Source organism: Leucoraja erinacea, chromosome 21 (assembly GCF_028641065.1).
Source record: "Leucoraja erinacea ecotype New England chromosome 21, Leri_hhj_1, whole genome shotgun sequence".
Lineage (NCBI taxonomy): Eukaryota > Metazoa > Chordata > Chondrichthyes > Rajiformes > Rajidae > Leucoraja > Leucoraja erinaceus.
Window position 1 is genome coordinate 37,167,601 of NC_073397.1, and position 27,773 is coordinate 37,195,373.

Here is a 27,773-nt window from a genome sequence, read left to right on the forward strand (position 1 = left end):
GTGTGTGATAGTGCTAGTGTGCGTGTGATAGTGCTAGTGTGCGGGGTGATCGCTGGTCGGCGCGGGCTCGCTGTTTCTCCAAACTCTAAAGGTAAAGTGTAAATATGTTGAATAATTGAAGTGCGTCAGTTCAAAGGATGAAAGCCGACTGAGATTTGCAGCTGAAACAGCGCTCTGCGATTCTCCAGCGATGGGGCACATTCCCGCAGGGAATATGTTGAGCGAATGATAGCGCACGGTGAATGCTCGGCGTTTGTCACTCTCATTGACAGCTTGTGAGCAGAGAACGCCGGGCTGAAGGAAAACGTACCGCACCTGATGCAGCAGCTGCCGCTGATAATTGAGATCAAATAAAGTCTAATTGCTTTAGGAGAAAAACAAATATCCCTGCAAAGTGTGTTAAGGCCAAGGACGATACAATATTGACTAAATAATGCAGAGAGCTGCCGTTCTATTTGGCATTTTAATCAGTTTCAGGAATTATTTTTCGTGGAATCCTTCCACGAGTGGGAGAGTCTGGGACCAGAGGGCACAGCCTCACAATAAAATCATGTACCTTTAGAAAGGTTTAAGAAGAAACTGCAGATGTTGGAAAAATCAAAGGTACACAAGGAATGCTGGAGGAACTCAGCGGGTGAGGTGATGTTTCGGATCGAGACCCTTCTTCAGACTGATGTCGATGTGGGGGGGGGGAGAAAGGAGGCTTATAAGAAGGAACCGCAGATGCTGGAAAAAATCAAAGTTTATGAAGCATCTGCAGTTCCTTCTTAAAGTTTGCACCCCAGCGGTATGAACATTGACTTCTCTAATTTCAGGTAGTCCTTGCTTTCTCCTTCTTTCCCTTCCCCTTCCCAGCTCTCCCACAGCCCACTGTCTCCGCCTCTTCCTTTCTTCTTCCTGCCCCCCACCCCCACATCAGCCTGAAGAAGGGTCTCGACCTGAAACGTCACCTATTCCTTCTCTACATAGATGCTGCCTCACCCGCTGAGTTCAACCACCATTTTTTGTCTACCTTTAGAAAGGAGATGAGGAGGAATGTCTTCAGTTACAGGGTGGTGAATCTGTGGGATTCATTGCCACAGACGGATGTGGAAGCCAAATCAACATATAATTCTGCTCTTCCAACATAAATTTATGAACATATACTTTGGGTCTCAACTTTTTGTTAACCCAAATTATATTCTTCTTCTTACACACCTCAGTAAGGTCACCCCTCACAGCAGTCTCCTATCTACCATATGTTCATGGTCCCTGTCCACTAGCTCAGCTTTCAAGATTTCATATTCAGAATGGTTTCCTTGGAAAGCAGGGAATGAGGTGAAGCTAATTCAGGGCCGTGCCAATCACTGAAATATCAGGGTCCCTACAAATCAGGCACGATGATCTCCAAACATTCTCTGTGGATTGTCACCTTGTCGTGGTGGAGAAGCTCGTGTGGACCTGAGATCCTGAGAGCGATGCCGTCTGGAGCTATCGATGCTCCTGGTTGGGCCACCCATGGCGGTAAGGTCGAGGGGGAGGTCTCTGACAAAGAGCGATCCAACCAAGACCTCAACGGTGGAACAGGCGGAGGACGATGGCTGACCTTAGTGGAGCGTCACAACGGCTGGGAAGGCGGATGAAGGCTGCGGCAGAAAAGGGTCTCCGGTCGTCTTGGACTCCATGCCACTGGATCCTGACCCAGATCTGTCAAGGACCGTGGGGTGGCCGTCTGTGCACCAGTCTCCCCACGTTAAATAAAGACACGCACAGGCGTCCTCCAACCCTGGAGACACCCATGGTCAGCCACGGCCGAAGTGGGCCTGAGATCTCCAAATCCAATTCACTCTGATCTCTCAAATCAGGATCAGTGATATTGTTTTCCTTTATTTCGATCAAAAGTGAGTGATATTTTCAGCAGGGGATCGCTCCTTGAAAGCAGCCCTTCTCAAAATGTGCCACAGTATCTTGAACGAGTTAAGATATCGGTGAATTAATGAAGCAATAACTCCCATCTGTCACAAGCTGGGAGTGGAGAATGGCCATGGAGTTAATTAAATGGCAAGGTCAGCAGGAGACATGTTTAATCACGGGCCAACAGCCTTTTATTGAAGACATTTTCTGGCAAAGGACAGATATTCCTCTGAAATATATTAATAAGAGTCAGTCAAGTAAACTGATTATTTTTGATCAGGAGTAATTCTCATTGTGTACCCACATGTGGCATGACATATTGTTCCCCGTCTTATATGAGACAACAAGGAAAACATCTGCATAGTAAATGTTTAAGAAGGAACTGCAGATGCTGGAAAAATCAAAAAGTAGACTAAAAATGCTGGAGAAACTCAGCGGGTGAGGCAGCATCTATGGAGGAAAGGAGTAGGCAACCTTTGGGTCTCAACCTGAAACGTTGCCTACTCCTTTGCTCCATAGATGCTGCCTCACCCGCTGAGTTACTCCAGCATTTTTTGTTCACTTTCTGTGCAGTAAATGATCGTGTTTCGTGGAGTGACGATTTTCGCCTCTGATTTTAGCTTCGGAATAATTCTGCCGGTGAGTTGAAAAAATATCCTGAGAAAAATCTATTAACTGCAAAGAATCTTCCCGACTGATGATTACTGATGTAATCACCTTCAGCCAATGAATTTTAAACCAATATCAGCAAAATCGAACCAAAACAAACCGTGAATTTTTAAGAACATTGATTTTCCGACAGACTTATTGCTACTTCCATCCGTTCCCTGATCTAGTACGTCGTAAAAACTCAGAGAAACGGCCAATAACACAGAGTCCCATGACAGGCAACACCAGTAATACCGAAGAAAGAAAGACACAAAGTGCTGGAGTAACTCAGCCTGTCAGGCAGCAGCTCTGGAGAAGAGTAGCGAATGTTTCTGGAAGGAACCCTTCTTCAGATTCCATCCTATCCCATCCCCCCGCCCCACCTTATCCAATCCCTCCCCACCTATGTCCAAGACACCTCGCACACCCTTCGACTCTAATAACTATCGGTTTCCAGGCCCCCGCTCACTGGACGGTCAGTCGCTCTACACCTCCATCCCACCAGGAAGGCTTCAAGGCCCTCTGTTTCTTCCTTGACCCTGACCCAGCAGAACACTCGCCAGAACTGGTCCTCACCCGTAACAACCCCTCCCTCAACTCCGCCCAAAAGGAGTCTGAAGAAAGGTTCTGACCCATAACGTTACCTATCCATGTTCTCCAGAGATGCTGCCTGATCCGCTGAGTTCCTCCAGCACTCTGTGAAACATCACCTATCCATGTTCTCCACAGATGCTGCCTGACCCGCTGAGTTCCTCCAGCACTCTGTGAAACATCCATGTTCTCCACAGATGCTGCCTGACCCGCTGAGTTGATCCAGCACTGACAAAATGCTGGAGAAACTCAGCAGTTGAGGCAGCATCTATGGAGCGAAGGAAATAGGCGACGTTTCTGGTCGAGACCCTTCTTCAGACGGGTCTCAACACTGCACTTGGCACTTTGTGTCTCTCTTTGGTATAAGCCAGCATCTGCAGTTCCATATTTTGTAAAAGCGTTTACAAGTTTAGCCAATGGATAAATCAGATGTGTGGAGTGGATGAGGAGAAGAGAGAATCTTTACTGATCCAAACAAAATATTTCCAGCCGGAAATAACCAAATACTTAAGGTCGTGTTAAACAATTGTTCCAATGTACAACCTTTAAATTGCCAGAACTGCAATCAATACCAATTTGATCAAAGCTGCTCATTTAGATTTTTGTTTTTAAAACTCAAGATAAAATGAATTGAATAAGACAGAGAGCAATAACAGTCCAGATTGGATGTGGCCGTCCTCCTCAACCGCGATCAATGATGAAGATGTGTCTGGAAACTAAAGCATCCCAGGGTTGTCCAGACTTCCAGGAAGTTCTTTTATCAATTCTGTGTCCAGCTTTGAGTGGTCATTGGTGAAAACAGCTGGAAATACTTTGCAAACAAGGTTAATTCCTGGGATGGCAGGATTGTCATAGGCTGAGAGAATGGAGCAGCTGGGCTTGTACACTCTGGAGTTTAGAAGGATGAGAGGGAATCTTTTTGAAACATAAAAGATTATTCAGGGTTTGGACACGCTAGAGGCAAGAAACATGTTCCCGATGTTGGGGAAGTCCAGAACCAGGGGCCACAGTTTAGAAATAAGTGGAATTCTCTGTCTCAGAGGGCGGTGGAGGCCAGTTCTCTGGATACCTTCAAGAGAGAGCTAAATAGAGCTCTTAAAGATAGCGGAGTCAGGGGCTATGGGGAGAAGGCAGAAACACGGTACTGATTGTGGATGATCAGCCATGATCACATTGAATGGTGGTGCTGGCTCGAAGGGCCGAATGGCCTACTGCAGATATTGTCTATTGTTTATTGTCCAATGGGGTAGGGGTGAATGGGACAGAATCCCAGCTAATGGCAGGACCGTTCAGAAGTCCACGTCTGCTGGTGCAAGCTTCTGTACCTTCTGCCAGATGGAAGCGGGGAGAAGCAGGAGTGGGGCGAGTCTTTGATGATGTTGGCTGGTGTTGTGAAGCAGCGTGAATTGTAGATGGAGTCAATGGTGGGGAGCCTGGTCTGTGTGAAGGACTGGGCTACATTTGAGTGAATTTAGAAGAATGAGGGGGAACATTCATCAAGTCTACTCTGCCATTCAATCATGGCTGATCTATCTCTCCCTCCTATCCCCATTCTCCTGCCTTCTCATCATAACCCCCGAATGGCCTCATTCGACTCCTATCGCTTATGACATAACATTATTCATTCTTTCTCAGTTTTCAACTTCCAATCTACCTTCTAGCTGACATCATCTCTCCATTTCACAGTTCCTCTGTCTACTTTCATTTGACCTCTGACTGTTCTGTACGAGCTGCCCGCTGTTCACCTGTTCAGTTTACACTCATTGTCAGAGGACTAGAACCATCAAAAATTTATGATTCAACCTGTTTCTCCGTGTATTTAAATAAAAGCACAAAAAACAGAGCAAATGAAATAAATGATTAAAAACCAGTTGGGCCTGGATACAAGACTAGTGTAGAAATGATAAGCTTGAATGGAATTTGCTCTTATGGTTACCAAGTCAATATTCAGATTACGTAGGAAGGTTTCGAGAGATATGGAGGTACCCAAACTTGGGTAAATGGGACTAGCGTAAATGGGGCACATTGGTCGGCATGGACCAGTTGGGCTGAAGGGTCTGTTTCCTTGCGTCTGTGTAATAGAGAAAAATTCAGCTCCGCAATGTAGATCATGCCACAGCCAACATGTCACAGGAGCCATTCAGCCCATCCAGTCTACTCCGTTATTCAATCATGGCTGATCTATCTATCTCTCCTAACCCCATTCTCCTGCCTTCTCCCCATAACCCCTGACACCCGCACTAATCAAGATTCTCCACTTTAAAAATATCCAATGACTTGGCCTCCATAGCCGTCTGTGGCAATGAATTCCACAGATTCACCACCCACCGGCTAAAGATATTCCTCCTCATCTCAATTCGAAAGGTACGTCCATTTATTCTCTAAATGCTTTGAGAAAATAAACACTCTGGTTAACGGGCCTGAGAAACCGACATTTTTTTTGTTGAAGGATTGAAAAGATTTACACAGAGAATCTCAGGAGTGTGCGGGTTTAACTGGAGGCTAGTTTGCTGAAATATGTGTGAGGTTAGCTCAGAAGGAAGGGTCGTTACTTTACGATATATCCTTTCAATTATTTAATTCCAGGTATTCCTCGGTAGAGATGATAACTGCTGCAATTTTTATGACTGCATATATCAGTTCATAACTAGGTGGGCATTGCTGGCATTTCAACCAATTACTAATGAACCCTGAGGAGGCGTTCATTACTGAGCAGAGTTCTGTATGCCGTCTGTCTTTCCCAGCCCTGGAAGTAGAGTTGTCACGCAGGCTGCAAAATTTAAAGATGACTCTCAACTTAAAAGAGTTTCAGCTCAATCACGGGAAAGGACATTAGAAACGTATCGGTTTCAGTCCAGTTTAGTTTAATGTCACGTCTACTGAGGTGCGGTGAAAAGCTTTTGTTGTATGCTGTCCAGTCAGCGGAAAGACAACAGACAATAGACAATAGGTGCTGGAGTAGGCCATTCGGCCCTTCCAGCCAGCACCGCCATTCAATTTGATCATGGCTGATCATCCCCAATCAGTACCCCGTTCCTGCCTTCTCCCCATATCCCCTGATTCCACTATCTTTAAGAGCCCTATCTAGCTCTATCTTGAAAGTATCCAGAGAACCGGCCTCCACCACCCTCTGAGGCAGAGAATCCCACAGACTCACAACTCTCTGTGAGAAAAATATGTTCCTCGTCTCCGTTCTAAATGGCTTACCCCTTATTCTTAAACTGTGGCCCCTGGTTCTGGACTCCCCCAACACATAATGCCAACCGAGCCATTACAGTTTAGAAACATGACAAGGGAATGATGTTTAGTGCAAGATAAAGTCTAGTAAACTCCGATCAAATACAGTCCAAAGGTCACCAATGAAGTAGATAGTAGTTCAGCACTGCTCTCTGGTTGTGGTGGGATGGTTCAGTTGCCTGATAAATAGCCGGGAAGAAACTGCCCCTGAATCTGGAGGTGTGCGTTTTCACACTTCTGTACCTTTTGCCTGATGGGAGAGGGGAGAAGAGGGAGTGGCCAGGGTGCGACTGGTCATTGATGATGCTGCTGGCCTTGCCGATGTAGCGTTCTCTGCACGTTTAAGCAAGGGCCACACAAATGACAAGACCGCTGCTGGTTGTGTGTCATCAACAGCGAATGATATCTGTTCATTTAGTGAGTGGAGGGTCATTAGAGGGGGGAGGGGGAGGGGGAGGGGGAGATAGGGCCTCCAGTTGGGTATGAAGCATTGTGGCGGCACATGGTCCGTGGAGACAGGGTCCCAACACCACAACGTGGTCGCGGGTAACAGCAATCCAGCGGCCACAGAGAGCTTCACCTGTGGGGGCTGTGGGTGGGCCTGCCTGCCATGGACTGGCCTAGTCAGTCGCAACAAGAGATACAACCGCAGGTGAAAGGTCCCCCTCTCCAAACAGCACAATGACAACATATGCAGACACAAACATTGCAGTAGTTAGCTTCCCTGCCAAGAAACCACCGCAAGTTCAATGGATCAATTACTTCAGTACGTATTTTGGATTTGGTGAAGCAATCTTTCAAATCAAATCAGGAACCCTGCTTCATAATAAGATTGAATATATTCCCAGAGGTAGGAATCATACAGAGTCACACAGCACCGAATCAGGCGCTTCAGCCCAACTCGCCCATGCTGACCAACATGCCCCATCTGCACGTTCCATTTGCCCACATTTAGAGTCATAGAGTGATACGACGTGGAAACAGGCCCTTCAGCCCAACTTGCCCACACCGGCCAACATGTCCCAGCTACACTAGTCCCACCTGCCTGCCCTTAGTCCATATCCCTCCAAACCTGTCCTATCCATGTACCTATTCCTTAAAAATTGGGATAGTCCCAGCCTCAACTATCTCCTCTGGCAGCTCGTTCCATGCACCCACCACCTTTGTGTGAAAAGGTTACCCCTCAGATTCCTATTAATTTGGCCTACTGTATATCCCACTAAACCGTTCCTGTCCATGTACCTGTCCAAGGTGTTGGAGGTACTCAGTGGGTCAGGCGGCATCTGTGGAGGGAATGGACAGATTCACCCCCCCTCCACCCCGCCACCCTCACCTGTATCCACCTATCACTTCCCAGGATTTAGCCCACCCTCAGCTCTCTCTTCCAGTTTCTGCACCCCCCCCCCCTCCCCCCTTTCCATCAGTCTGAGGAAGGGTCCAGACCTGAAACGTTGCCCGTCCACTCCCTCCACAGATGCTGCCAGACCCGCTGAGTTCTTTCAGCATCTTGTTTTTGCTTAAATCCTTCAGTACCCTGAATATTCGCTACAAGATTCAGAATTATTTCTGTTCCTCTCTTTCCACTGTTCCTATCACCAAAAATCTTTATCGGTGAACAACCTATTATTAAGTTGCAACATCTAACGGACACGTTACTCAATTATTTTTGCTGTCAATGTTGCGGGAACAAATGATAATAATTAAATATAAAGCAATTTATGACTAAATGCCAGCGTTCACCTTGCTAAAAACTATGAAGCCACGCTTTGGCAAATGTATAATGTAGACTGTATATTCGTTAATAGTTTAAATAGCTGTGAAAATAACAATGTCATTATTGCTGTAATGTGAGAAAAACAGAAATTAATCCATTAGAAGAGGAATAATCCAATCTGTTGGCCAGGCTGCATTTTAATGCACATGTTTCATGTTGCTAGTGAAGGTGCCAATCCCATCAACCTCACAACTTGGCGAGATCGGAATGATTGGGATTTGTACAAGTACTGTAGCCCTTGCTTTCCCTCTCTCCATCCTTCCCCATTCCCAGTTCTGCCACCAGTCTGACTGTCTCTGACTACATTCTATCTCTGTTTGCAGAATTATAAATTGATACAATAGACAATAGACAATTGGTGCAGGAGTAGGCCATTCGGCCCTTCGAGCCAGCACCGCCATTCAATATGATCATCCACAATCAGTACCCTGTTCTGGCTTTTTCTCCATACCCCTTGATTCCGTTAGCCCTAAGAACTGTAAATGGATCGGTTGTAATCATGCATTGTCTTTCGGCTGACTGGTTAGCACTGTACCTCGGTACATGTGACAATAAACTACACTCAAGTGGAGATTGCTAGGTTCTTGGTTAGTAAAAGGCATCAAAGGTGACTGGGAGAGGGTGGGGGAGTGGGGTCAAGAGGGATTAATAGAGTCTTAGTCATACAGTGTGTAAACAGGCTCTTCGGCACAGCTTGCCCACACCGACCAACATCTACACTAGACCCTCCTGCTTTGGCCGACATCCCTCCTAAACATGTCCTTTCTATGTCCCTCATAAAGAATAGGAGCACAATGAGGCCATTCGGCCCATCAAGTCTACTCCGCCATTCAATCATGGCTGATCTATCTCTCCCTCTCAACCCCATTCTCCCCATAACCCCTGACACCCGTACTAATCAAGAATCTAGCTATCTCTGCCTTAAATATATCCACTTACTTGGCCTCCACCGCTGTCTGTGAAATCCACAGATTCACCACCCTCTGATGAAATGGATTAATTCTCCCTGTCTAAATGTTTCTGATATGTTGTAATAGTTCCTGCCTCAACCACCCTTTGTGTAAAGGGTGCAACATAAAGGGATGCAACATAACTTCCTCAAACTCAACAGTGATAAGACAGAATTCCTCCTCATAGGCTCCAAAGCCACACTCAGCAAAATCAATAACCCCACTCTCACCATCGACGGCACCACTGTCTCCCCATCTCCCCAGGCCCGCAACATTGGCGTGATCTTTGATTCCACCCTCTCCCTTGAGCCTCACATCCGCCATGTCATTAAAACCTCCTTCTTTCATCTCCGCAACATCGCCAAACTCAGACCCTCTCTCACACCGCCCGCTGCTGAAAGACTCATCCATGCCTTCATTTCCTCCCGACTGGACTATTGCAACTCACTTCTCCTTGGCATCAGCTCCACCTACATCAACCGACTCCAACTGGTCCAGAATGCAGCCGCCCGACTCATCACCCACACCAAATCCTGGCATCACATCACTCCAGTCCTCAAACAACTTCACTGGCTTCCCATCTCCCACCGGATCACCTACAAAATCCTGGTCCTCACCTACAAAGCCCTCCACCATCTGGCCCCCCCATATCTCACTGACCTCCTCTCCCCCTACCAACCCTCACGGTCCCTCAGATCCACATCAGCCGGTCTCCTCTCCATCCACAAGTCCAACCTCCGCAGTTTTGGGGACAGAGCCTTCTCCAGGGCAGCTCCCAGGCTCTGGAACTCCCTCCCCCAACTGATCCGCAATTCCGTGTCTCTCACCATCTTCCAGTCCCGCCTCAAGACCCGTCTCTTCACCTCTGCCTATCCTTAGCCCCACGTCCCCCTCCCTTTTCATCTGTGCACTAATTGCCTCATATTGTGTTTTGAATTGAATTCTGTCTTTAATTTTTGTACTAGTCATGTCTCTACTATTTATTTCATTCCCCTTACATGTTTTTCCTCTACCTGCTAAATTTTTGTAAGGTGTCCTTGAGACTCTTGAAAGGCGCCCATAAATAAAATTTATTATTATTATTATTAAAGAAAATTGCCCCTTAGGGTCCTATTAAATCTAACCCCCCCTCCCCCACTTAAACCTATGCCCTCTGCTTCTCAATTCCCCCACTGGTTAAAAGACCAGCCATGATCAAATGGCGGAGCAGACTGGATGGGCTGAATGGCCTACATCTGCCCCTACATCTCAAGGTTGACTGCTCATGTTGTTTTCAGATTCAGATTCAGATTCAGATTCAACTTTAATTGTCATTGTCAGTGTACAGTACAGAGACAACGAAATGCAGTTAGCATCTCCCTGGAAGAGCGACATAGAATATGATTTCAATAAATAAATCTATTTACATGCATACAGTCATAGTGTTTTTCCTGTGGGAGGAGTGTCCGGGGGGGGGGGGGTGATTGGCAGTCACCGAGGTACAGTGTTGAGTAGTGTTACAGCCGCAGGGAAGAAGCTGTTCCCGGACCTGCTGGTTCGGCAACGGAGAGACCTGTAGCGCCTCCCGGATGGTAGGAGGGTAAACAGTCCATGGTTGGGGTGAGAGCAGTCCTTGGCGATGCTGAGCGCCCTCCGCAGACAACGCTTGCTTTGGACAGACTCAATGGAGGGGAGCGAGGAACCGGTGATGTGTTGGGCGATTTTCACCACCCTCTGCAGAGCTTTCCGGTCGGAGACAGAGCAGTTGCCATACCATACTGTGATACAGTTGGTAAGGATGCTCTCGATGGTGCAGCAGTAGAAGTTCACCAGAATCTGAGGGGACAGATGGACCTTCTTCAGTCTCCTCAGGAAGAAGAGACGCTGGTGAGCCTTCTTGACCAGAGTTGAGGTATTGTGGGTCCAAGAGAGGTCATCGGAGATGTTGACCCCCAGAAACCTGAAGCTGGAGACACGTTCCACCTCCGTCCCGTTGATGCGGATGGGGGTGTGCGTGCCGCCCCTAGACTTCCTGACGTTTTGAACAGACTGCAGATCGTCTGTGTTCTAGTTTTCAATTTACACGCATGTGTCAACCTCTCAGCTGACACGCCAGTGACACCTCCTGTACACCATCACTTCTCCAGAGCCAAGAGGGTGTACAATTAAAGAGAATGTGTGTGAACAGTCATGTTCCATTCACCAGCCAAATCAGCTCCATGACAAGCCAATCTATTATTCATATGATGAATATTGTATTTGTTATTAAGATTTGCCTGCCGCTTGGTAAAGAACGACGGCTTGTGTGAGTGTCGCTCTGCATTAGTGCAGCAGGCAGCGACAACATCGCTTCATTTGCAATGCAGCTCTCACTCTAAATTCATTGAGTTTAGGGGTGTGTGGGAGGTGGGGCAGGTCATCTTTTATCAGAAGATCAAACCAAGCGCCAGAGCTTTGCGTTCAGCCGCTTTTGTGCGCTCATTTTCCTTCATAAATCATTTGTGGTCTGGCTTCCAGACAAAGGAAAGATGTGCATCCTTGAAGTCTTAAGGGCCTGTCCCACCTGGCCGTCATTTGCCCGCCATTTATGCGACCCGGTAGCGTGTGGGTAGCGTGTGGGTAGCGTGTGGGTAGCGTGTGGGCAGCGCGGGATGGGCGCATGGAGGAGTGTGGAGTTGCGCACGGTATCGCGCAGAGTGGCAGGATTTCGTGCTGCACAAAATCTTCACGCGCCACCGGCCTGTCGAGTAAATGACGGCCATGTGGGACAGGGTGACGTTTTGGGTAGAGACCCTTCTTCAGACTGAAACATCATCCATTCCTTCTCTCCAGAGATGCTGCCGGTCCCACTGAGTCACTCCTGCATTTTGTTTCTATCTTCAATTTAACCCAGCATCTGCAGTTCCTTCCCACAGATTAATTTGGTCTGCAACTTGCTACTTTTCATTCACCTCTTTTTTTGAATAGTGACATTTACATTTGCAGTTTTCCATTTGCTAGCACCACTCAAGAAACTGGAACATTTTAGAAAATTACCATAAATATCATAAACTGGCTAAATATCATAAGCTGGGTATTCAAATGACGTCATGCGCTCCAGACGGGCTGTGCGGACGCATGATGCCGCTCGCGACAGTCGCTACCAGCATGTCGCGTAGATGAAGTCCCCCCCCCCCCCCCCCCCCCCCCACCAACAATAGTATGGACTTAAATGAATGCCATTCCCATTAAAGCTGGGACTAAATGATTGTGATCCACCATTCAACCAGTAGATGGGAATACAAGTGATGATGGAGAATTGGTGCAGTGTAATTTGTTAATTAACTGTCTGACGGTTCCATGCTAACTACTTGCGCTGATGATTATAAAGAAGATATTCACACTGAATTTTTTCTTTTAGAAACTTAATTACGTGTCAGTCTTTGTCCTGAACTGTTGCAGCGAATCAAGTTTTCAAATTGGAATGAGCAATCAAAATGGTTCACAATTAGTCACTTCAAATTACTTTGTGCCCAATCTTTTTCTTGATGTGTTGTTTGTCACCGGGGAAGAAGAATGATTTCCTTTCACAAAGTTGTCAGCGTTGATGATTCATCGGAAACAATCAGCACGGTGAATGTCACTGTTGAAATGATCAGACTCATCTACAGGTAGATAAAAATGCTGGAGAAACTCAGCAGGTGAGGCAGCATCTATGGAGCGAAGGAATAGGTGACGTTTTGGGTGGAGACCTTTCTTCAGACCAAAGATCCTATAGCGGTGCAAGATAGATCACTCCTGCTAAATGCAATGGGCTGACGTGTAGTATGCAACGGAACGGAACGTGGGCCTTTTTTTCATCCATTTCTGACCCGCTCTTACCCGACCCGACTCGCAGTGTAATCCAAGAGCAGAACTCGCTATCAAAACATGGAGGGGACGGGGGACACAATTTTTTGGCGGCCACGGGTGCGTGCGCACACTCACACACACGCGCGAGGTTTCAATCCAGTGCTAAAAGCGGAGATTTTAAAATCGGGATCACAAAAACTTGTAGGGGATGTCCCCCACCTCTCAAAACATGGGGGGGGGGGGGGAAGTGTCCCCTCTGGCCCCCCCGGGTTTTCCGCCCCTGGTATAATCAACGTTGAGGGGGAACAGTTTGTGTTAATAAATTAAAATTCTGAAAATGAGAAGATTTTTACCAAATAACTTTTATTTTTACGAGGATGTTTCCATAACCGGCTTCCGTCTCCGCACTAGTATCTTTGCTCCGCTACGGGATCTTTGGTGCGGAGACAGAAGCCGGTTACGGAAATGGGGCCTAAAATTACCCATGAATCTGCCCATGACCGTACTATGTCTTTTACGTCGAGTGGGCTATCTTGCTCGCTGTAGGATCTTTGCTTCAGACTGATGTAGGGGTGGTGGGGGTGGGAAGAAGAAAGGAAGAGGCAGAGACAGTGAGCTGTGGGAGAGCTGGGAAGGGGAGGGGAAAGAGGGAGAAAGCAAGGACTACCTGAAATTGGAGAAGTCAATGTTCAAGTAAACTACCCAAGCAAAATATGAGGTGCTGCTCCTCCAATTTACGGTGGGACTCACTCTGGCCATGGAGGAGGCCCAGGACAGAAAGGTCGGATTCGCAAAGTATCCAAATGCAACGGGACCAGGCGTCAGGAACTAGTCAAGAGACCAGAACGCCCGATCCATCACGTTTACGATACGATACAATAGAACTTTGAGAGGAATAGATAGGGTGAACATACAAAGTCTTGTTCCCTTGGGAGGGCAATGTGTAGAACTGGAGTGTGTAGGTTTAAGGTGAGAGGGGAAAGATTGAACTCAGACCTAAGTGGCAACACTTTCACACAGAGGGTGGTGGGGATATGGAATGAGCTGCCAGAGGAGGTAGTTGAGTATAATAACAACATTTAAATGCCATATGGACAGTTGCGTGAAGGATTAGCATGATTAACAAGAACAGTGGAAAGGAAAGGGTGATTAAGAAACGCTTCAGTGGGAATAAGCAAACTTTGTACGTTCTCCCCGTGACTACGTGGGTTTTCTCCGGGTGCTCAGGTTTCCTCCCAGGCGCCAAAGACATGCGGGTCTCTAGGTTAATCGGCTTGGCATCAATGTAAATTGTCCCTGGCGTGTGTAGGATAGTGTTAATGTGCGGTGATCGCTGGTCGGTGCGGACTCAGTGGGTAGAAGGGGCTGTTTCCGTGCTGTATCTCTAAACTAAACTATACATCTGCTGGCGCAACTGTGGAGGTATTCAGCCATCCCATAATCAGAAACATTGATGTGTCTTTATCACTCGTCCTGTTTCAGATGCACTGCATATAATCACCAGCAAAGCAAGACCCGCCAAGCGGCTGACATTTGGAGACACATCATTGCAGCCTCTCACTGGCTGAAAGATACATTATTTCTCCACTTCTGCAAATTCTCTCATCTTCAAGTGACATTATCCTATTCCAATTGCAATGTTAGTCCTGGCACAGTCGGCACGGCGGGAACAAAGACCCTACACTGCAGAGTTCTGTCAGAAAGGAGTCCTTGCCTTGTAATCATTTCTGAACCACTGCACTCTCTCCAGTCTTTGATCGCAATAGACAAATAGATTTGCCGTTGCAACGTGGCAAAGTCCACAATTATTTCTAGTGCTGCTACATAACGGGCGGATCATTGATTAGTCATAGTCACACAGCATGGAAACAGGCCCTTCAGCCCAACTTGTTCGTGCCAAGCATGAGTTGACTCAATGGGCCGAATGGTCTCATTCTGCTGCTACAACTTATGAACTGATATTTGGTACTCGGTTTAAAAAGGTCATTAGGTCATAAGGGACAGGAGTAGAATTGGGCCATTCGGCCCATCATGTCTATTCCGCCATTTGATCATGGCTGATCTATCTCTCCCTCCTAACCCCATTCTCCTGCCTTCTCCCCATAACCTCTGACACGTGTCCTCCTTGCTGTAATGTCCAGGATGCTCCGCAGTTTGAGAAGCGTCCACCACCCTCTGTGTGGAAAGACATTGCCTGCCAGGTTCATCTTTAATTTTGCCCCTCTCACCTTAAACCTTTGCCATCTGGGTCTCAATTGCCTTCTTATACCATTGAGGCCACTAGGGGTGCTACATGATGGCAGCCTCTGCCTACAGTCTGTATGTTTTTCTATATATATTTTTAGTTTTTTTAAAGTATGTTTTGGTGGACTTTTCTTAGTATTTCTATGTGGGGGAGGGTAAGGGGGAAACCGTTTCCCAGACACTTCCTAACGAGGATGCGACTATTCTCCGAGTTGCGTCCTCACCCCCCCCCCCCCCCCCCCCCCCATCTCATGGCCGACCAGCTGGATTGGCTCGGCCTTTCGTGCCGGAGACCGGAGACCGGACCAGAACTACAGCGGCGGCGCAGCACTGGATTCACCGCGGAGCGGGCGATGCCTTACCTGGATCGCTGTTTGAAACTCCGGAGTGTTGGGCCTGCCGCTTCAACATCGCGGAGTTGTGGTTTGCAGAGCTTCCAGCGCGGGCGTCGCTGATTTCAACATCGCGGAGTGCTGGGACCTTTTGCCGAGGGCCGCCAGTATGAATCTCCGCCCAGCTCGGCCTGTGGACTTCAGGAGCCGCGGTCTCCGGTGAGAAGCGGCCGATTCGCAGGTTCAAGCCGCTGACGATGTTCTCCCCTTCCGCCGTCGGAGTTCCATCATCCCGGCGACTGGGCCTGAACATCGGGCTGCCCGTAGCGGCGAGAACGGAGGGCTCGGGAGCCCCCCCCCCCCCAACCACGGGTGAACAACAGAGGAGGAGGACTGAACTTTGGTGCCTTCCCTCACAGTGGGAAACTTTGATTCCGCTGTGTGGGGATGTCTGTGTTAAAGACTATCGTGTTCTGTGCTCTTTATTATTCGTATGGCTGTATGGTGACCACACATCTCACTGTACTAATTGGTACATGTGACAATAAATGTCTCTTGTCTCTTGTCTTGTCTCTTGAAAATCAGTAAACCTTTCTCAGTTCCAGGGTGAATATTCTTACATTTTCCCTTCATCACAACAGTCCCTCATTCCTGGTTATAGCCAGTAAATCTAGTCAATCACATATAATAAAGATGTCGTATGGTTGGTATGATTGTGGGCTTTGGAAGGGGTAGGATAGGGACCAACAATCCCGTTTATATCAATGGTGGAAAGTGTCTAGGAGTGGAACCTGCCAGTGTTGTCTCTTTGGAGAAGGTCATACGAAGGTGAATGTTACAGTCAAACAGTATGGAGGCCCTTCAGCCCAACTTGACCATGCTGGACGTCCGACCGAGATGTCCCATCTACACTAGTTCCACCTACCACATCCCTCTAAGCCTTCCCTTTCCATGTACCTGTCCAAAGGTCTTTTAAATGGGCCAAATGCAAGTGGGCAAGTGGGACTAGCTTTGTTGGGGCACCTTGATCTTTGATGGGATTTGACTGGTTTAACCTTGCACTAAACGTTATTCCCTCGTCATATATCTGTACACTGTGGACGGCTCGATTGTAAACATGCATTCTCTTTCCGCTGACTGGTTAGCACGCAACCTCGGTACACGTGACAATAAACTACACTGAACTGGTTGGCATGGGCTTGTTTCCACGCTGCAAGACTCTGTGACTCTACCCTATATGTAGACTTGCTCAAATCATGCCATAACTGCCTGGGATTATGATGTTTCTACTTGATAATCTCATGCAATGATCCGTGCCAGTAATTCACTAACCCTGCCAGTTACACTGGGGCCATTGGCTTGTGTTCAATCTCATGCTGCCTCCATTACTTTGTCACAATCTATCCTTGTAATCTTGGACATATATCTCATGTTATTGGGCTTCATATGCCTCAGTTCTCATTTCTTACATTCAACTAAATACATAAGCTGCTTTGAATAAATTGCGAGATGTAAAAGATCACTAATTCTCAATTCCAATGCAATTTCAAATCAACATCTTTAAATCCATTCTTAACGCATGCAATTGGGCCAAGTATTATTTGTCTCGGGAGAATGCATAGAGATTTATAAATATGGTTTTTTTCATCAGCCATGATCTGTGAAGCCTATTTTTAGATTTTACTGACATTACTTTTCACAGGTAAAATTCTATTTTGAAAGGTCGGCTGCAATGTGTTTACATAGTCAAGTAGCAGGCAGATAATATTCCTGTAGGTTGAAGGCAACAAAGCAGGAATGACTCACAGCCTGTATTTGTAACAGTGTGGCATACTTGTTAGTGATATCTCACGGAAACAAGCCTCTGCTAACAATATCCTTCAGGAAACAACCGGTAGATTCAGTTGCCTCTCTAGTTTGCTCCCATTATTTCAGCTTGCCAGCATTATCATCCACAAAGCTTTAGTTCCATTCAATTAAAAGGAAGTTGCTGTCAAACAGTTTAAACATGCAAATGGAACAATAATGAGGCAATGAAGCGTTGTGGCTGGGATTGTGAAAACAACATTTGTGCAGCAAGCGAGCAAAAGTAAAGGATTCAGGTGACAGATTTCTTGTGAATCAACACAAATGATTTTCAAGTCAAAATTAAATGAGGTGTCTCTGTTGACAACCCTGATCCTCTGCCAAACATCAATGAGAGAGACGTCAATGCAAGAAAATGTGAATCACTCGATGATCCAATGTGGTTAATCCCCATGGATATAATGGCATATTTCCACATTCTAGCTGCGTGCTAATTAAATGCTTTGTATTTTGAGTATATAAGTAATTAACTTCCAAAAAGAAAAGGTTTGTGAATCAGTATCAAATGGACATTACAAGCAAAGAGTGCGTGCATGGAGAATTGATATTATTTGGCAGTTCTTAGCTCAGCTACACAGCAGATCAATCCCAGATTGGGCGGACAGCCGATTGGAACGAGAGATGACTGAAGTGTATCTCTGGCAACAGCGTCTTAGACCTGACTCTATGACTAACATTGGATTAAAGAACATCCTTGAACACACTCCCCCTTCCCTTGGCACGGGGAGACTGCCACCATGACACTGACTTCCACTGGTCCTCACCTCCAACACCACAATGTGGGCAGAGTCAACCCTCAGTCTGACTGCACCCACAGAATTGATCACCGATCTTTGTCATTCACCCAACCCTATACCCAAATCCAAACAGAAATAAACTCACGGGTCAAGCAGCTTAAAATGACTCCAGACCACTGTCAAGGCAAAGCCAGCAGCGTCCGATCAAAGATAGTCTGAGGGTCACCAATGATGTAGATAGTAGTTCAGCACTGCTCTCTGGTTGTGGTAGGATGATTCAGTTGCCTGATAACAGCTGGGAAGAAATTGTCCCTGAATCTGGAGGTGTGCGTTTTCACACTTCTGTACCTTTTGCCTGATGGGAGAGGGGAGAAGAGGGCGTGACCATGGTGAGACTTGTCCTTGATTATGCTGCTGGCCTTGCCGAGGTATAAATGGAGTCAATAGAAGGGAGGTAGACAAAAATGCTGGAGAAACTCAGCGGGTGAGGCAGCATCTATGGAGCGAAGGCAGTAGGCAAGGTTTCGGGTTAGAAGGGAGGTTGGTTTGTGTGATGGTCTGGTCTGCGTCCACAATTCACTGCAATTTCTTGCGGTCTGGGATGGAGCTGTTCCCAAACTGTGCTGTGATGCCTCCTGATAAAATGCTTTCTGTGGTGCATCTGTAGAAGTTGGTGAGAGTTGTAAGGGGCATGCCAAACTTCCTTTGTCTTCTAAGGAAGTGGAGGCATTGGTGTGCTTTAAGGAAGTAGAGGCATTCGTCACGGGGAGAACATACAAACACAGTGCAGACAGCACCCGTAGTCAGGATCGGACCAAGTGTTTGGCGCTGTGAGGCAGCAACTCTACCGCTGTGCCACCCAGATTATGGCGAATACTGGATAAAACATCCGACTTGATCACCAGATAGATTTCACTGCAATTAAAGCATGCGTCTGACTGTTACTTGTTTAGTGATGAACTGAGACCACTCAAATATGCCTCACAAAACATATTCTTAAAATTCAAAAACTTCAAACCCACGCACGATATTCAGACTGTGAAAGGTAATTAGCCTTTTACCAGTACAACAGCATAGTCCACAAAATGTCTCCATAATAAATAACACCATTGCATAGGGCTTTATGAATAATTCATGACAATATATTTTGCCCAAATAGACAAAAGGCAATATTGAGAGCCATCATTTATCTTCAGAGTTATTACCTCATAAGCCACAAATTAAGTTACAAGTGGTTGGGAAAGGCTTTACTGATGAGCAGTAAGTGGTAAACTGGACATTAACTCCTCCACAAGAATTTCTTCAAGCGTTATTTCTGCATATATTTTGCAATTCAAAAATTAAAAAATAAATAATTCTGCAGAAAATATATCTGCCCTGACAGATTTCAGTAAATGACTGTGGAATGAAGTCCACCAATCTCCATCACATTTCCCAGCTGTACATCTCTGAAGTCAATAACTAGACACACTTATTTAAACTGTCCAACCTTGCTCTGGGCATAAATTAAAATTGCAGCACAGTTTGTGCGATATATCTCAGCTAATGGGAATTCTGTTAGGATTCAGCGTGTCAATGGAAATCCAGCTCACAAATCAGGATATCTGAAGAAAATAATTTGGAATTGAATAACTGAAGAAATTATGTATGGGATTCCATTAAATATTTCACAGATAACGCATGATAGACTGTGGCTATTAATTTTTATGACCTGACCCGAAATGTCACCTATCCATGTTCTCCGGAGATGCTGCCTGTCCCGCTGAGTTACTCCAGCAGTCTGTGAAACGTCACCTATCCATGTTCTCCAGAGATAGGCAATAGGTGCAGGAGTAGGCCATTTGGCCCTTCGAGCCAACACCGCCATTCAATATCTCTGCTGATCAAGCTGATCAAGAAGGCTCATCAGCGTCTCTTCTTCCGGAGGAGACTGAAGAAGGTCCATCTGTCTCCTCAGATCCTGGTGAACTTCTACCGCTGCACCATCGAGAGCATCCTTACCAACTGCATCACAGTATGGTATGGCAACTGCTCTGTCTCCGATCGGAAGGCATTGCAGAGGGTGGTGAAAATTGCCCAACGCATCACCGGTTCCTCGCTCCCCTCCATTGAGTCTGTCTAAAGCAAGCGCTGTCTGCGGAGGGCGCTCAGCATCACCAAGGACTGCTCTCACCCCAACCATGGACTGTTTACCCTCCTACCATCCGGGAGGCGCTACAGGTCTCTCCGTTGCCGAACCAGCAGGTCGAGGAACAGCTTCTTTCCGGTGGCTGTCACTCTACTCAACAACGTACCTCGGTGACTGCCAATTACCACCCCCCCCCCCCCCCCCCCCCCCGGACACTTATTATTATTTATTCAAATCATTTGCTATGTCGCTCTTCCAGGGAGATGCTAAATGCATTTCGTTGTCTCTGTACTGTACACTGACAATGACAATTAAAATTGAATCTGAATCTGAAGTGATCTGAATCTGAAGTGATCATGGCTGATCATCCGCAATCAGTACCCCGTTCCTGCATTCTCCCCATATTCCCTGACTGCTATCTTTAAGACCCCTATCTAGCTCTCTCTTGAACGTCTCCAGAGAACCAGCCTCCACCGCCCTCTGAGGCAGAGAATTCCACAGACTCACCACTCTCTGTGAGAAAAAGTGTTTCCTCGTCTCCGTTCTAAATGGCTTACCCCTTATTCTTAAACTGTGGCCGCTGGTTCTGGACTCCCCCAACATCGGGAACATGTTTCCTGCCTCTAGCGTGTCCAAACCCTTAATAATCTTACATGTTTCAATAAGATTCCCTCTCATCCAGATGCTGCCTGACCCGCTGAGTTACTCCAACACTCTGTGTCTTTTTTGTAAACCAGCACCTGCAGTTTCTTGTGTCTTGATTTTTTATGTGTTGTGTGACAATTTTGTTTTTAAAACTGATTGTTGGTAAGTTTATTTTGGGACATTTTATGCGTTAAGTGTGATTCATTTGGAGAACATGACACAGGTAGGTAGCAAGTAGTGGATGAGTAATGTTCCTGTCTTAGCACCAAGCTTGATAAGCAAGAGTGGGACATTTGTCTGATGCATAGTCTTTCCCTGTCTGGTTAGCACACAATATAAAGCTTTTCACTCGACCTCGATACACGTGACAATAAACTAAACTTTGTGTTTATCTGTCATTAGTTTGTTCTATGTGCCGCCTATCTCTCTCATCTCCCTTTCCCCAGACTCTCAACCTGGAGAGGGGTCTTGACCTGAAACGTCACCTGTTCCTTTCCTCCAGAGATGCTGCCTGACCCGCTGAGTTACTCCAGAACTTTGTATTTATCTTCAGTATACACCAGCAACTGCAGTTCCTTCCTAAACATTTATATTCTTTCTTTTGGGGATTGGATTAGAAGACTTTTATTCACCTTGGAAACCAATCACCAGCCTTAATGACCCAAATTGGTTTAAAGGATCCTCTTTAGTACATTCATTTCTTCGTCTGGTTAAGAAGCCGATTGAAGTGCTCTCGAGGCATGGTAGTGAGTGGACGCTGGTTCAAAGATTAGTCTCAGACCAGCGGTCATGTCTATCTTGGCCCTAATCATCGGCTGATGATCAAAGTGCTTACAGGGATAGCTGGAGTGACTCCGGCAGCTTCCAGTCTGGTAAATAATGCTGCGTACAGGAGCTCGTCTGGCCAGTCCAAACATAATAACTGATGCAATCTGTTATTTCCAGCCAAATTATTGCAGAGTGTTTGCACCAACAGGAGGCTGGAACATGCTGATAGGTTACGGCTCGTGGGGAACCGGACGGATAAGGAACACGAACACCTTTGCTTATCTAGTGATGCAGGCTGCTGACCCGGCATCCACACATTGTATATAAGCTGGCCACAACTTTACACGTTCGTCAGGAAGGAAGGAAGATTGCAGCCTTCATTTCCAATGGGGAATTTAGTGGATCACACAGCAACTGTTCTATCATAGCTTCCAATAAACCACATATGTTCTCTGCGCAGAAACAAGTCAGGGAGCAAACTTTGAGAAATGTAATCTCTCCTGCAATACTAAATTAGAAAAAATAATTGATTTTGCACATCAGTTCAGTTTCAAAGAACATGGGATAACATAGAACAGTACAGCACAGGAACTGGCCATTCGGCCCACAATGTCTATGCTGAACATGATGAATGAATGAATAAGTTTATTGGCCAAGCATTCACATACAATGAATTTGCCTTCGTGCTCCCCCCGCAAGTGACAACATGACATACAGTGCCAATGTAAACTCTGCCTGCACGTGATCCTTGTCTCCCCATTCCCTGTATATCCACCAGCCTATCCTAAAGCCTCTTCATGCTGGAATCTGGAGCAAGAAACAAACTGCTGCAGCTCAGTTACTCCAGCACTTTGTGTCTTTTTGTGTACTAACCAGCATCTGCAGTTCCTTGGTTCTACTGATGGAGGAGTGCATGGGGTCAGACAGCACTGTGGAAACAGAGAGATGGGCAAAGTCTCAAGACTTTAGAGATACAGCGCGGAAACAGGCCCTTCAGCCCATCTAGTCTGCACTGACCAGTGATCACCAATGCACTAGCAATATCCTACACACACTAGGGACAATTTACAATTTACAGAAGCCAATTAAACTACAAACCTGCACGTATTTGGAATGTGGGAGGAAACCGGAGCACCCAGAGAAAACCCACACGGTCATAGGGAAAACGTACAAACTCCGTACAGACAGCACCCGTAGTCAGGAATGTACCCGAGCCTCTGGCGTTGTGAGGCAGCGACTCTACCGCTGTGCCACTGCGCCGCCCCGTGAGTTGTGGAGTGAATGATTCTATTACCTTTACAGAGCTGGTTAATATTTAAAGAATATTATTCCTGGCGTCTGGGCTTATTCCTGCAATGTTCATCCTTGCTTTAGGTGTTGTACTTCCGGTGGCGCTGGTGCCAGCTGCCTCCACCTTCAGCCCGGTATCTCTTTGTTTTTTTGTTTTTTTTTGTTATGTTGAAGTGTGTTTTTTATGTTTTTTTTAATGTTTTAATGTGGGGGAAGAGGGTACGGTAAGGGGGATATCGTCCTTCAATCACTTCCTACAAACATCGTGGGGTCCTGCGACTCTGCCCGGCTCGGCCTGCGGACTCGGGAGCTGCGGACTCCAGTGGGAGGCGGCTGATCGGGAGGTCCGGGCCGCTGAGGAGGATTTTCACCGTCGGGGTTCGGCGTCGGCGTTCCATCAGCCCGGCCCGGGGCGGCGACTGCGGGTGCTTGGAAGGCCCCGACCACGGGTGAACATCTGGGAAGATCGGAGGGGAGGCTGGCTGGACTATGGTGCCTTCCTCACCTTGGTGCCACTGTGTTATGTTGTGTCGTGGACTTTCTGTGTTTGTGCTTTGTTTTTAATTCTATTTTATTTTTAATATGTTTTATTATTTATTATTTATTTATTTTTATGATACTGACTGTAAAGGGAAATTCATTTTGTTGTCTCTAATTGAGACAATGACAATACATTTGAATACAATACAATACAATACAATATACTTGAGCTGGAATTAATTGGGTTATTGAGACAGTAAGGGCCTGTCCCACTTACGTGATTTTTTCGGTGACTTGCTGGCACCCATCAGACAGGCCTTTAACATCTCTTTGCAATAAAAAGACACACATTTTCCTACCGTACATTTGCTTTCTTTCACACACATTTTCAAAGACAAATAGACATGTTTAAGACATCATCACACTGATTGTGTTTTGTAGACGTGAAGCTTTGATGTTGACAATCTGGGCTCTGTTTATCCGTGACCCAAGCTTGGCAACAGCTGAAGTACATCAGTGCAGAAGATTGATGATGGTTCAGCATTTACGATTAATTGAATACTATTTTCGTTCAGCACAACAGCTTATATGATACCCAGCTTCAGCTAGCCACACAATCCTCAGAGATTCACATAAAACCAGAGGGGAAAATCACAAGGATAAATAAGAAACATACCCTTCATAAAACATTCCTGGTGTACATAAATATTAAAGCACATATAGGGCGGTACGGTGGTGCAGCGGTAGTCGCTGCCTTCGAGCGAATGCAGCGCCAGAGACCCGGGTTCGATCCCGACCACGGGTGTTGTCTGTACGCCGTTTGTACGTTCTTCCCGTGACCTGCGTGGGTTTTCTCTGCAAACTTCGGTTTCCTCCCACACTCCAAAGACATATATGTATGTAGGTTAATTGGCTTTGTGTATGTGTAAATTGTCCCGAGTGTGTGTGTGGGATAGTGTTAATGTGCGGACCCGGTGGGCCGAAGGGCCTGTTTCCGCGTTGTATATCTAAACCAAACAAAACTAAATACCGCAGCCCCACCTCCCTCATATTGAAAACCAACGAACAAGAAAATATCCACAGCAAAAACAATTCCAAACTCCTTGAGAATGGCATCGTATTTAGCAACTGTACATGGGCAATGGGAAATGTTCATCATTGCATCAGCTATTCACAAATACCTGACCAACTTGCTGACTCCTACTAAATGTCACAATGTGCGTAGACAACAACTCAACGACATATCCATTCTTGCGCTGAGCCAACAGCAGCTGAGGTCAATTCACCCACAATCGTTGAATCTCCAAAAGACCGCTCACGTTTGACGATTCCTGTAAGGGCCTGTCCCACTTACGCAACTTTTTCGGCGACTGCCGGCACCCGTCACAGGTCGGCGAAAATTTCCAACATGTTGAAAATCCAGCGACGACCAGAAAGACGGTAGCAGTCTTTGGGCGACTGAGGAGACGACTCACGACCGTACAGGCGACACCCTGGTGACATGTCGCGGGGCGAAGCCTCTATGGTCGTGAGTAGTCGCCCAAAGAGTCGTACCTTGTTCTGGTCGCCGCTGGATTTTCAACATGTTGAACATTTTTGGCGACCTGCAATGACCTACGACGGGTGCCGGCAGTCGCCGAACAAGTCGCGTAAGTGGGACAGGCCCATTAGGTAGACACAAAGTGCTGGAGTAACTCTGCGGGACAGGCAGCATCTCTGGAGAGAAGGAATGAAGACTGAACGTTACCCATTCCTTCTCTCCAGAGATGCTGCCTGTCCCGCTGAGTTACTCCAGCATTTTGTGTCTATTTTCGGTTTAAACCGGCATCTGCCTACATCTATACAGCTTAAATTCACCTGACCTGACTGTTTCACGAAAATCATATTTTACTAGTTGAAAATCAAAAATCACTCTCATAGGTGACCAACCGCTGGGGTAATACGGCCATTGATAAAACCAATTTGCCCGTTCATTCGTACTTATTTGAGACGTGTTAGACGAGGTGTTGACGTGAACCTTGTCTCTGCTGCAAGGTGGAGGCTGGGTTACAGCCGGGGGTTTACCTGCGCACTTGGTGCGGGTGGTCAGCGGAGGTCCTGGTGGTCCCGTCCCCCCATCTCCGGGTCTGGTGAGGAGCACCCTGATCTCGTATTCCACGTCGGGGTCGAGGTGCCAGAGTTTGTAGGTCTGCGAGTCCACGATGTGGGTCTCGGCCCAGTTGCCGGACGTGGTGCGGTACTCCACCTCCTTGAGGATGATGGGGCCATCGCCGATGATGGAGTTGGCGTTGGGTTTGATCCACAGGTACGTTGCTCCCACTGCCAGCAGCTCGGGGGGCGCGATGGGCGTGGGCGGCTCTGTAACGGCAAATAAAAGCAACTCGCTCAATCCAATTCAAAAATGTTTGTGTGAGACTTAATCCAGAAAATATTAAAAAATATCCTGCTAATAAAATCATGAGGAGAGATTTGAACTGTAAGCCCGAATAGTTCATGCTACTGTGCATAGAAACAGTGGATTCATATATGAAGCAACATTTGTTTGATCATCTGTACACCACAATAGTTCTCAGAAACCAGCATTAGACCAATTGATTGTTCAACTTAAAAGGACACAGAGTGCTGGAGTAACTCAGCGGGTCAGGCAGCATCTGTGGAGAACATGGATAGGTGACGTTTCACAGAGTGCTGGAGTAACTCAGAGGGTCAGGCAGCATCTGTGGAGAACATGGATAGGTGACGTTTCACACAGTGCTGGAGTAACTCAGCGGGTCAGGCAGCATCTGTGGAGAACATGGATAGGTGATGTTTCACAGAGTGCTGGAGTAACTCAGTGGGTCAGGCAGCATCTGTGGAGAACATGGATAGGTGACGTTTCAGAGTGCTGGATAGTATTAGTGTATGGGGTGATTGCTGGTTGGTGCGGACCCGGTGGGCTGAAGGGCCTGTTTCTGTGTTGTATCCCTAAACTAAACATTATGGCAGAACCTCGACACAAAATGCTGGAGTAACTCAGCGGGTCAGGCAGCATCTCTGGAGAGAAGGAATGGGTGACGTTTTGGGTCAAACTGCCAGCTTTCTGTGTCTATCTTCGGTTTAAACCAGTGTCTGCTGTTCCTTCCTACACTAAATGTCGAGGCTACGCTGCCACACTGGGCACTTGGCCACTCAGCAGAGATGGATTTCTGTCTCTGATGTTTTCTGCTGAGTGGAAACTGTTGCATTGGGGCCGGGCTGGGAGCTAAACACTGACTACAGCATGGAATACAAGAGGAGATGTGGAACGGGCTTTGATTCATCTCGCCCCAGGAACAACTCCAAGAGATGCAATCTGAATTACAAAGGCAGCAAAGATTCCTTTGTGACTTTGGTGTACATGCGGAGTTTGGAAATAAAGATGGCTCCGGTAATGAAAGCATATTGTAGGGTTCTGAAAGGTTTGAGAATGGGAAAGACTGAAACGGTTTTCCCAGGATCGTCCAAGATCTCCACAGGTAGTCAGGGGAGGGGAGGGGAGGGAAGTACTTTCAGTAGAGATTCCATTTCAACACATAATTATCTTGAGACATGTTGTTGGCCAAACAGCTGACGTTTGTTGTCCAACAGCCAACTGGAATATTACCAAGAGGTTGATTATCACCTGAGTGGAACACAGAACAGTACAGAACGGGAACAGGCCCTTCAGCCCACCGAGTCCATGCTGACCATCGATCGCCCGTTCACACTAGATCTATGTTATCCCACTTTCTCATCCATTCCCTACACACTAGTCAAGTCAAGTCAACTTTATTTGTCACATACACATACAAGATGTGCAGTGAAATGAAAGTGGCAATGACTGCGGATTGTGCAAAACAACAGAACAGAACCTGTATTTACATGTTAGAGAAAAACAAAATTTTTAAAGACACAACACAACAGTAAATGAGTCCCTGGTGAGATTAGAGTTTACAGTCCTGACGGCCTGTGGGAAGAAACTCCGTCTCATCCTCTCTGTTTTCACAGTATGATAGCGGAGGTGTTTGCCTGACCATAGCAGCTGGAACAGTCCGTTGCTGGGGTGGTGGGGGTCCCCCATAATGTTGCTGGCTCTGGATCTGCACCTCCTAGGGGACAAGTTGCAGAGGGCCGATTAACCTACAAACCCGCACAACGTTGGGATGTGGGAGGAAACCGGAGCACCCGTGCAAACTCCACACACACAGACAACGCCCGAGGTCAAGGTGGATCCCGGGTCTCTGGCGCTGTGAGGCAGCGACTCTACCCGCTGTGCCACTGCATCGTGACTCCATGTACGCACCAACTCTGCAGCGTCTTCACGGCAAATCCAGGGCACGTTTAAATTAGAGTCACGGGCATTTTATGGGCACATACAGCTGC

At 46.8% G+C, this 27,773-nt stretch overlaps 1 protein-coding gene across 5 annotated transcripts in view; it reads right to left on the minus strand.

Annotated features, from left to right (window-relative positions):
• ptprt (protein tyrosine phosphatase receptor type T) overlaps window positions 1-27,773 on the minus strand; it is a 540,461-nt gene that overhangs the window by 251,596 nt on the left and 261,092 nt on the right. For all 5 annotated transcript variants that reach the window (XM_055652682.1, XM_055652681.1, XM_055652684.1 and 2 more), the window contains exon 7: window positions 25,458-25,751. In XM_055652682.1, coding sequence (XP_055508657.1) covers window positions 25,458-25,751 — 294 coding nt within the window. The remainder of the gene's footprint in view (window positions 1-25,457; window positions 25,752-27,773) is intronic.